The sequence below is a fragment of the Oncorhynchus masou genome, chromosome 30 (genome assembly GCF_036934945.1).
Source record: "Oncorhynchus masou masou isolate Uvic2021 chromosome 30, UVic_Omas_1.1, whole genome shotgun sequence".
Classification (NCBI taxonomy): Eukaryota; Metazoa; Chordata; class Actinopteri; order Salmoniformes; family Salmonidae; genus Oncorhynchus; species Oncorhynchus masou.
This window is the reverse complement of record NC_088241.1, coordinates 70329935-70342434: the sequence shown is the minus strand read 5'-3', so window position 1 is coordinate 70342434 and position 12500 is coordinate 70329935. Positions and strand designations below refer to the sequence as shown.

The following is a 12500-nucleotide window of genomic DNA, read 5'->3' as shown; positions in this document are numbered from 1 at the left end:
CCACCCCAACTCACGCCCTGACCATACTAAAACAAACAGACTACCCACCCCAACTCACGCCCTGACCATACTAAAACAAACATATATACCCACCCCAACTCACGCCCTGACCATACTAAAACAAACAGACTACCTACCCCAACTCACGCCCTGACCATACTAAAACAAACATACTACCCACCCCAACTCACGCCCTGACCATACTAAAACAAACATACTACCCACCCCAACTCACGCCCTGACCATACTAAAACAAACATATATACCCACCCCAACTCACGCCCTGACCATACTAAAACAAACAGACTACCCACCCCAACTCACACCCTGACCATACTAAAACAAACATATATACCCACCCCAACTCACGCCCTGACCATACTAAAACAAACATATATACCCACCCCAACTCACGCCCTGACCATACTAAAACAAACAGACTACCTACCCCAACTCACGCCCTGACCATACTAAAACAAACATATATACCCACCCCAACTCACGCCCTGACCATACTAAAACAAACAGACTACCCACCCCAACTCACGCCCTGACCATACTAAAACAAACATATATACCCACCCCAACTCACACCCTGACCATACTAAAACAAACATATATACCCACCCCAACTCACGCCCTGACCATACTAAAACAAACAGACTACCTACCCCAACTCACGCCCTGACCATACTAAAACAAACATATATACCCACCCCAACTCACGCCCTGACCATACTAAAACAAACATATATACCTACCCCAACTCACGCCCTGACCATACTAAAACAAACATATATACCTACCCCAACTCACGCCCTGACCATACTAAAACAAACAGACTACCTACCCCAACTCACGCCCTGACCACACTAAAACAAACAGACTACCTACCCCAACTCACGCCCTGACCATACTAAAACAAACATATATACCCACCCCAACTCACGCCCTGACCATACTAAAACAAACATATATACCCACCCCAACTCACGCCCTGACCATACTAAAACAAACAGACTACCTACCCCCAACTCATGCCCTGACCATACTAAAACAAACATATATACCCACCCCAACTCACGCCCTGACCATACTAAAACAAACATATATACCCACCCCAACTCACGCCCTGACCATACTAAAACAAACAGACTACCTACCCCAACTCACGCCCTGACCATACTAAAACAAACATATATACCCACCCCAACTCACGCCCTGACCATACTAAAACAAACAGACTACCTACCCCCAACTCATGCCCTGACCATACTAAAACAAACATATATACCCACCCCAACTCACGCCCTGACCATACTAAAACAAACAGACTACCCACCCCAACTCACGCCCTGACCATACTAAAACAAACATATATACCTACCCCAACTCACGCCCTGACCATACTAAAACAAACATACTACCCACCCCAACTCACGCCCTGACCATACTAAAACAAACAGACTACCTACCCCAACTCACGCCCTGACCATACTAAAACAAACAGACTACCCACCCCAACTCACGCCCTGACCATACTAAAACAAACATATATACCCACCCCAACTCACGCCCTGACCATACTAAAACAAACAGACTACCCACCCCAACTCACGCCCTGACCATACTAAAACAAACATATATACCCACCCCAACTCACGCCCTGACCATACTAAAACAAACATATATACCTACCCCAACTCACGCCCTGACCATACTAAAACAAACATACTACCCACCCCAACTCACGCCCTGACCATACTAAAACAAACAGACTACCCACCCCAACTCACGCCCTGACCATACTAAAACAAACAGACTACCCACCCCAACTCACGCCCTGACCATACTAAAACAAACATATATACCTACCCCAACTCACGCCCTGACCATACTAAAACAAACATATATACCCACCCCAACTCACGCCCTGACCATACTAAAACAAACATATATACCCACCCCAACTCACGCCCTGACCATACTAAAACAAACAGACTACCCACCCCAACTCACGCCCTGACCATACTAAAACAAACAGACTACCCACCCCAACTCACGCCCTGACCATACTAAAACAAACATATATACCTACCCCAACTCACGCCCTGACCATACTAAAACAAACATATATACCTACCCCAACTCACGCCCTGACCATACTAAAACAAACAGACTACCCACCCCAACTCACGCCCTGACCATACTAAAACAAACATATATACCCACCCCAACTCACGCCCTGACCATACTAAAACAAACATATATACCTACCCCAACTCACGCCCTGACCATACTAAAACAAACATATATACCTACCCCAACTCACGCCCTGACCATACTAAAACAAACATATATACCCACCCCAACTCACGCCCTGACCATACTAAAACAAACAGACTACCTACCCCAACTCACGCCCTGACCATACTAAAACAAACAGACTACCCACCCCAACTCACGCCCTGACCATACTAAAACAAACATATATACCTACCCCAACTCACGCCCTGACCATACTAAAACAAACATACTACCCACCCCAACTCACGCCCTGACCATACTAAAACAAACAGACTACCCACCCCAACTCACGCCCTGACCATACTAAAACAAACATACTACCCACCCCAACTCACGCCCTGACCATACTAAAACAAACATATATACCCACCCCAACTCACGCCCTGACCATACTAAAACAAACATATATACCCACCCCAACTCACGCCCTGACCATACTAAAACAAACAGACTACCCACCCCAACTCACGCCCTGACCATACTAAAACAAACATACTACCCACCCCAACTCACGCCCTGACCATACTAAAACAAACATATATACCCACCCCAACTCACGCCCTGACCATACTAAAACAAACATATATACCCACCCCAACTCACGCCCTGACCATACTAAAACAAACATATATACCCACCCCAACTCACGCCCTGACCATACTAAAACAAACAGACTACCCACCCCAACTCACGCCCTGACCATACTAAAACAAACATATATACCCACCCCAACTCACGCCCTGACCATACTAAAACAAACATATATACCCACCCCAACTCACGCCCTGACCATACTAAAACAAACAGACTACCTACCCCAACTCACGCCCTGACCATACTAAAACAAACATATATACCCACCCCAACTCACGCCCTGACCATACTAAAACAAACATATATACCCACCCCAACTCACACCCTGACCATACTAAAACAAACATACTACCCACCCCAACTCACGCCCTGACCATACTAAAACAAACATATATACCCACCCCAACTCACGCCCTGACCATACTAAAACAAACATACTACCCACCCCAACTCACGCCCTGACCATACTAAAACAAACATATATACCCACCCCGACTCACGCCCTGACCATACTAAAACAAACATACTACCCACCCCAACTCACGCCCTGACCATACTAAAACAAACATATATACCCACCCCAACTCACGCCCTGACCATACTAAAACAAACAGACTGCCCACCCCAACTCACGCCCTGACCATACTAAAACAAACATATATACCCACCCCAACTCACGCCCTGACCATACTAAAACAAACAGACTACCCACCCCAACTCACGCCCTGACCATACTAAAACAAAGAATAAAATAACAGAACTATGGTCAGAATGTGACATCAGGGGTGGATTTGAAAAGGCTGACCAATAAACATGATCTGGTCTGGTCTGACACGGGCCTTACATCTCGTCAGCTCAGTTACCTCATGTCGTGACTTCAGACAGTAATACTAAATATTACCGGAGATACATGGGCTGTCCCAATGGCACCCTCTTCCCATAGTGCACTGCTTCTGATCACAGTCTTATGAGTCCTGGTCAAAACGAGCGCACTGCATAGCGGGAATAGGGAGCGATTTGGAACCGATCAATGGCATGGTATGTAACCTTAGTTTCTAATCTAACACTCCTCTTTAACAACGCCTATAATACAGGTGTAATACCTATAACACAGGTGAGACGTACAGCTCTGCTAGAATGAACAGGAGACGTCCTACAGCTGAGCAGACTGAGGTCCTCTTCTCTACATTGGTCCATTTCTCCACGGGGCGGCAGGGTGGCCTAGTGGTTAGAGTGTAGAGGTGGTAGGTAGCCTAGTGGTTAGAGTGTAGGGGCGGCAGGGTGGCCTAGTGGTTAGAGTGTAGAGGTGGCAGGGTGGCCTAGTGGTTAGAGTGTAGAGGTGGTAGGGTGGCCTAGTGGTTAGAGTGTAGAGGTGGTAGGGTGGCCTAGTGGTTAGAGTGTAGAGGTGGTAGGTAGCCTAGTGGTTAGAGTGTAGAGGTGGCAGGGTGGCCTAGTGGTTAGAGTGTAGAGGTGGTAGGGTGGCCTAGTGGTTAGAGTGTAGAGGTGGTAGGTAGCCTAGTGGTTAGAGTGTAGAGGTGGTAGGTAGCCTAGTGGTTAGAGTGTAGAGGTGGCAGGGTAGCCTAGTGGTTAGAGTGTAGAGGTGGCAGGTAGCCTAGTGGTTAGAGTGTAGGGGAGGCAGGGTAGCCTAGTGGTTAGAGTGTAGAGGTGGCAGGTAGCCTAGTGGTTAGAGTGTAGAGGTGGTAGGTAGCTTAGTGGTTAGAGTGTAGAGGTGGCAGGTAGCCTAGTGGTTAGAGAGTAGAGGAGGCAGGGTGGCCTAGTGGTTAGAGTGTAGAGGAGGCAGGGTGGCCTAGTGGTTAGAGTGTAGAGGTGGTAGGGTAGCCTAGTGGATAGAGTGTAGAGGTGGTAGGTAGCCTAGTGGATAGAGTGTAGAGGTGGCAGGTAGCCTAGTGGTTAGAGTGTAGGGGCGGCAGGGTGGCCTAGTGGTTAGAGTGTAGAGGTGGTAGGGCAGCCTAGTGGTTAGAGTGTAGAGGTGGTAGGTAGCCTAGTGGTTAGAGCGTTGGACTAGTAACCGGAAGGTTGAGAGTTCAAACCCCCGAGCTGACAAGGTACAAATCTGTCGTTCTGCCCCTGAACAGGCAGTTAACCCACTGTTCCCAGGCCGTCATTGAAAATATGAATTTGTTCTTTAACTGACTTGCCGAGGTAAATAAAGGTAAAATAAAAATAAAAAATGATAAACCAGAGCCTATTCTCTGTCTCAGTGGACTAATCCATTTCAGGGGGTGTTGGGACACCTGTCTGATTCTGTGCCTGTCTCAGTGGACTAATCCATTTCAGGGGGTGTTGGGACACCTGTCTGATTCTGTGCCTGTCTCAGTGGACTAATCCATTTCAGGGGGTGTTGGGACACCTTTCTGATTCGGACTAATCCATTTCAGGGGGTGTTGGGACACCTGTCTGATTCGGTGCCTGTCTCAGTGGACTAATCCATTTCAGGGGTGTTGGGACACCTGTCTGATTCGGTGCCTGTCTCAGTGGACTAATCCATTTCAGGGGTGTTGGGACACCTGTCTGATTCGGTGGACTAATCCATTTCAGGGGGTGTTGGGACACATGTCTGATTCTGTGGACTAATCCATTTCAGGGGGTGTTGGGACACCTGTCTGATTCGGTGCCTGTCTCAGTGGACTAATCCATTTCAGGGGGTGTTGGGACACATGTCTGATTCGGACTAATCCAAGAACACCTTCCTGTTATTGAGTTGAACCCCCCCTTTTGCCCTCAGAACAGCCTCAATTAGTTGGGGAATTGACTCTACAAGGTGTGGAAAGCAGGGATGCTGGCCCCATGTTGACTTCAACGCTTCCCACAGTTGTGTAAATCTGGTTGGATGTTCTTTGGGTGGTAGTCTTGATACACACAGGAAATTGTTGAGTGTGAAAAACCCAGCAGCGTTGCAGTTCTCGACACAAACCGGTGCACCTGGCACCTACTACCATGCCCTGTTTAAAGGCACTTAAATATGTTGTCTTGCCCATTCACCCTCTGAATGGCACACATACACAATCCATGTCTCACTTGTCTCAAGGAGACAGGTTAAAGAAAATGTTGGTCCCATGTTTCATGAGCTGAAATAAAATATCCCAGAAATGTTCCATACGAACAAAAAGCTTATTTCTCTCAAATTGTGTGCACACATTAGTTAACATCCCTGCTAGTGAGCATTTTTCCTTTGCCAATATAATCCATCCACCTGACAGGTGTATCACATCAAGAAGCTGATTAAAAAGCATGACCATTACACAGGTGCACCTTGTGCTGGGGACAATAAAATGCCACTCTAAAATGTGCAGTTTTGTCACATAACACAATGCCACAGATGTCTCAAGAGGGAGCATCCAATTGGCATGCTGACTGCAGGAAGGTCCACCAGGGCTGTTGCCAGAGAACTGAATGTTCATTTCTCTACCATAAACCGCCTCCAACATCGTTTTATAGAATATGGCAGTACGTCCAACCAGCCGCTTCACAACCGCAGACCAAGTGTGTCATGTGGGCGAGCGGTTTGCTGATGTCACCGTTGTGAACAGAGTGCCCCATGGTGGAGGTGGGGTTATGGTATGGGCAGGCATAAGCTACGGACAACGAACACAATTGCATTTTATCGATGGCAATTTGAATGCACAAATATACTGTGGCGAGATCCCGAGGCCCATTGTGAGGCCCCTCTTTGTTAAGGTATCGGTGACCACTAGTGTCTTTGTGGCATTATAGATGCTCCGTGTTTTACCTTGATAGGACAGTCCACCGTGTCCAGTCCCTGTTCCGACAGCTGTTTCAAGGCACTTAGAGCAGCCTGCAGAGGGAGAGAAGAACATATGACCCAGTGAGATAGGGAGGGAGAGAGACAGGCAGGGAGAGAGACAGAGAGGAAAAGAGACAGGCAGGGAGAGAGACAGGCAGGGAGAGAGATAGGCAGGGAGAGAGATAGAGAGGAAAAGAGACAGGCAGGGAGAGAGACAGGCAGGGAGAGAGATAGGCAGGGAGAGAGACAGAGAGGAAAAGAGACAGGCAGGGAGAGAGACAGGCAGGGAGAGAGATAGGCAGGGAGAGAGATAGGCAGGGAGAGAGACAGAGAGGAAGAGAGACAGGGAGGGAGAGAGACAGGCAGGGAGAGAGACAGGCAGGGAGAGAGATAGGCAGGGAGAGAGACAGGCAGGGAGAGAGATAGGCAGGGAGAGAGACAGGCAGGGAGAGAGACAGAGAGGCAGAGAGACAGGCAGGGAGAGAGACAGGCAGGGAGAGAGACAGAGAGGAAAAGAGACAGGCAGGGAGAGAGACAGGCAGGGAGAGAGACAGGCAGGGAGAGAGACAGGCAGGGAGAGATATAGGCAGGGAGAGAGATAGGGAGGGAGAGACAGGGAGGGAGAGACAGGGAGGGAGAGAGACAGGTAGGGAGAGAGACAGGCAGGGAGAGACACAGGGAGGGACGGAGACAGGGAGGGAGAGAGACAGGTAGGGAGAGAGACAGGCAGGGAGAGAGACAGGCAGGGAGAGAGACAGGGAGGGAGAGAGACAGGCAGGGAGAGAGACAGGCAGGGAGAGAGACGGGGAGGGACGGAGACAGGGAGGGAGAGAGTCAGGGAGGGAGAGAGACAGGGAGAAACGGAGACAGGGAGGGAGAGAAACAGGCAGGAAGAGAGACAGGGAGGGAGAGAGACAGGGAGAAACGGAGACAGGGAGGGAGAGAAACAGGCAGGAAGAGAGACAGGGAGGGAGAGAGACAGGGAGAAACGGAGACAGGGAGGGAGAGAGACAGGCAGGAAGAGAGACAGGGAGGGAGAGAGACAGGGAGAGACTGAATGTCACCCTTCAGCTGCTTTTCAAATAACACTTAGTCTGAGAAACCCAATGGCAACAGGACACTACCCTTCTCCCTTCTAACACTAACACTTAGTCTGAGAAACCCAATGGCAACAGGACACTAACCCTTCTCCCTTCTAACACTAACACTTAGTCTGAGAAACCCAATGGCAACAGGACACTAACCCTTCTCCCTTCTAACACTAACACTTAGTCTGAGAAACCCAATGGCAACAGGACACTAACCCTTCTCCCTTCTAACACTAACACTTAGTCTGAGAAACCCAATGGCAACAGGACACTAACCCTTCTCCCTTCTAACACTAACACTTAGTCTGAGAAACCCAATGGCAACAGGACACTAACCCTTCTCCCTTCTAACACTAACACTTAGTCTGAGAAACCCAATGGCAACAGGACACTAACCCTTCTCCCTTCTAACACTAACACTTAGTCTGAGAAACCCAATGGCAACAGGACACTACCCCTTCTCCCTTCTAACACTAACACTTAGTCTGAGAAACCCAATGGCAACAGAACACTAACCCTTCTCCCTTCTAACACTTAGTCTGAGAAACCCAATGGCAACAGGACACTAACCCTTCTCCCTTCTAACACTAACACTTAGTCTGAGAAACCCAACGGCAACAGAACACTAACCCTTCTCCCTTCTAACACTAACACTTAGTCTGAGAAACCCAATGGCAACAGGACACTAACCCTTCTCCCTTCTAACACTAAGTCTGAGAAACCCAATGGCAACAGGACACTAACCCTTCTCCCTTCTAACACTAAGTCTGAGAAACCCAATGGCAACAGGACACTAACCCTTCTCCCTTCTAACACTAACACTTAGTCTGAGAAACCCAATGGCAACAGGACACTAACCCTTCTCCCTTCTAACACTAACACTTAGTCTGAGAAACCCAACGGCAACAGGACACTAACCCTTCTCCCTTCTAACACTTAGTCTGAGAAACCCAATGGCAACAGGACACTAACCCTTCTCCCTTCTAACACTTAGTCTGAGAAACCCAACGGCAACAGGACACTAACCCTTCTCCCTTCTAACACTCTAACACAGGACTAGGAACCCCCACACACACACACATTGCCATGGCATTTCCATTGTTTGGGTCAAGTTCCATTTACCAAATCTATTGACAGAAATACACTACATGACATCATGATCCACCGATGTCAGCCATCTGGACACAACTAAAATACAAAAAAATAAATAAATACATTTAGCGTCGCAATAAATAACCTGATTTATTTCCCATCGATGGAATGCTATCTGGGGGTACTTAACCAACGCTCATTCTATTACCATGACTCCAGAATCCCCTTTAAAATCACAAACACACAGAATGAGATGAGAGCCGTGCAGAGCTGTCAGAGCTATTCTGGCCATCAGCTGTCTGTAATTAACTATTCTGGCCATCAGCTGTCTGTAATTAACTATTCTGGCCATCAGCTATCTGTAATGAACTATTCTGGCCATCAGCTGTCTGTAATTAACTATTCTGGCCATCAGCTATCTGTAATGAACTATTCTGGCCATCAGCTGTCTGTAATGAACTATTCTGGCCATCAGCTGTCTGAAATGAACTATTCTGGCCATCAGCTGTCTGTAATGAACTATTCTGGCCATCAGCTGTCTGAAATGAACTATTCTGGCCATCAGCTATCTGTAATGAACTATTCTGGCCATCAGCTATCTGTAATGAACTATTCTGGCCATCAGCTGTCTGTAATGAACTATTCTGGCCATCAGCTGTCTGTAATGAACTATTCTGGCCATCAGCTGTCTGAAATTAACTATTCTGGCCATCAGCTGTCTGTAATGAACTATTCTGGCCATCAGCTATCTGTAATGAACTATTCTGGCCATCAGCTGTCTGTAATGAACTATTCTAGCCATCAGCTGTCTGTAATGAACTATTCTGGCCATCAGCTATCTGTAATTAACTATTCTGGCCATCAGCTGTCTGTAATGAACTATTCTGGCCATCAGCTGTCTGTAATGAACTATTCTGGCCATCAGCTGTCTGTAATGAACTATTCTGGCCATCAGCTGTCTGAAATGAACTATTCTGGCCATCAGCTGTCTGTAATGAACTATTCTGGCCATCAGCTATCTGAAATTAACTATTCTGGCCATCAGCTGTCTGTAATGAACTATTCTGACCATCAGCTATCTGTAATGAACTATTCTGGCCATCAGCTATCTGTAATGAACTATTCTGGCCATCAGCTATCTGTAATGAACTATTCTGGCCATCAGCTATCTGTAATGAACTATTCTGGCCATCAGCTATCTGTAATGAACTATTCTGGCCATCAGCTATCTGTAATGAACTATTCTGGCCATCAGCTGTCTTGGACACAACCAGACATTCTCTGTCTGGACAGTGGCCATCTGATCTGACACCTGAAACAACCAGACATTTTCTAGACACATGATACATCAATGTAGGACTAAGTGGGCCAAACTGGACTGGACTGAGCTGAGTGTAACCAGGCCAAACTGGACCGATCTGATCCTACCAGGCTGCTGATCCCTGACAGACTCTTGAGATGAGGTCCAGATGTACACCCCACCTTTCTATCTCCTCCCTCTCTCTGTCTCCTAAGAGGAGGAGGAAGGGAGAGGGAGGGAGAGAGAGGGAGATTAAATAAATCTGCTGAGATGACAGTACCAGGTCCCACTGGGCAGCCCCCACATCACCACCCCTACCATACCCCCTAAACCCCCACACCCCAACCCTAGACCTAACCCCCCGCCCCAAAACCACCCCTAAACCCCCAAATTCCTACCCCCATACCTACACTACCGTCGTCGCAGAGAAAGGTGGTTGGGAAAAAGAAAGAGAGAGAAAAATGAGTGAGGGAATCCCCAAAAACACAGACAGACTGTATATATTAGAGTGAAAAGTGAGATCTGAAGAACTCTCTCTCCCCCCTCTCTCGTCTCTCTCTGACTCCTTTCCTCCTCTCCCTTTCCTTTCCTCCTCTCCCTTTCCTTTCCTCCACTCCCTTTCCTTTCCTCCTCTCCCTTTCCTTTCCTTTTCTCCTCTCCCTTTCCTTTCCTTTCCTCCTCTCCCTTTCCTTTCCTTTCCTCCTCTCCCTTTCCTTTCCTCCTCTCCCTTTCCTTTCCTTTCCTCCTCACCCTTTCCTTTCCTTCTCTCCCTTTCCTTTCCTCCTCTCCCTTTCCTTTCCTCCTCTCCCTTTCCTTTCCTCCTCTCCCTTTCCTTTCCTCCACTCCCTTTCCTTTCCTCCTCTCCCTTTCCTTTCCTCCACTCCCTTTCCTTTCCTCCTCTCCCTTTCCTTTCCTCCTCTCCCTTTCCTTTCCTCCACTCCCTTTCCTTTCCTCCTCTCCCTTTCCCTTCCTCCTCTCCCTTTCCTTTCCTCCTCTCCCTTTCCTTTCCTTTCCTCCTCTCCCTTTCCTTTCCTCCTCACCCTTTCCTTTCCTTCTCTCCCTTTCCGTTCCTCCTCTCCCTTTCCGTTCCTTTCCTCCTCTCCCTTTCCTTTCCTCCTCTCCCTTTCCGTTCCTTTCCTCCTCTCCCTTTCCTTTCCTCCTCTCCCTTTCCTCCTCTCCCTTTCCTTTCCTCCTCTCCCCTTCCTTTCCTTTCCTTTCATTTCCTCCTCTCCCTTTCCTTTCCTTTCCTCCTCTCCCTTTCGTTTCCTTTCCTCCTCTCCCTTTCCTTTCCTCCTCTCCCTTTCCTTTCCTCCTCACCCTTTCCTTTCCTTCTCTCCCTTTCCGTTCCTCCTCTCCCTTTCCGTTCCTTTCCTCCTCACCCTTTCCTTTCCTCATCTCCCTTTCCTTTCCTCCTCTCCCTTTCCTTTCCTCCTCTCCCTTTCCGTTCCTCCTCTCCCTTTCCTTTCCTCCTCTCCCTTTCCGTTCCTCCTCTCCCTTTCCTTTCCTCCACTCCCTTTCCTTTCCTCCTCTCCCTTTCCTTTCCTCCTCTCCCTTTCCTTTCCTCCACTCCCTTTCCTTTCCTCCTCTCCCTTTCCTTTCCTTTCCTCCTCTCCCTTTCCTTTCCTTTCCTCCTCTCCCTTTCCTTTCCTTTCCTCCTCTCCCTTTCCTTTCCTCCTCTCCCTTTCCTTTCCTTTCCTCCTCTCCCTTTCCTTTCCTCCTCTCCCTTTCCTTTCATCCTCTCCCCTTCCTTTCCTTTCATTTCCTCCTCTCCCTTTCCTTTCCTCCTCTCCCTTTCATTTCCTTTCCTCCTCTCCCTTTCCTTTCCTCCTCTCCCTTTCCTTTCCTTTCCTCCTCTCCCTTTCCTTTCCTCCTCACCCTTTCCTTTCCTCCTCTCCCTTTCCGTTCCTCCTCTCCATTTCCGTTCCTTTCCTCCTCTCCCTTTCCTCCTCTCCCTTTCCTTTCCACCTCTCCCTTTCCTTTCCTCCTCACCCTTTCCTTTCCTCCTCTCCCTTTCCGTTCCTCCTCTCCCTTTCCTTTCCTCCTCTCCCTTTCCGTTCCTCCTCTCCCTTTCCTTTCCTCCTCTCACTTTCCTTTCCTCCTCTCCCTTTCCGTTCCTCCTCTCCCTTTCCTTTCCTCCTCTCCCTTTCCTTTCCACCTCTCCCTTTCCTTTCCTCCTCACCCTTTCCTTTCCTCCTCTCCCTTTCCGTTCCTCCTCTCCCTTTCCTTTTCTCCTCTCCCTTTCCTTTCCTCCTCTCCCTTTCCTTTCCTCCTCACCCTTTCCGTTCCTCCTCACCCTTTCCTTTCCTCCTCTCCCTTTCCGTTCCTCCTCTCCCTTTCCTTTCCTCATCTCCCT

General features: G+C 48.3%; 1 protein-coding gene across 1 annotated transcript in view; it reads right to left on the bottom strand.

The window, feature by feature from the left end:
* stau2 (staufen double-stranded RNA binding protein 2) overlaps window positions 1-12500 on the bottom strand; it is a 332589-nt gene that overhangs the window by 18071 nt on the left and 302018 nt on the right. The window contains 1 exon segment of the mRNA XM_064949687.1: window positions 6653-6718. Coding sequence (XP_064805759.1) covers window positions 6653-6718 — 66 coding nt within the window.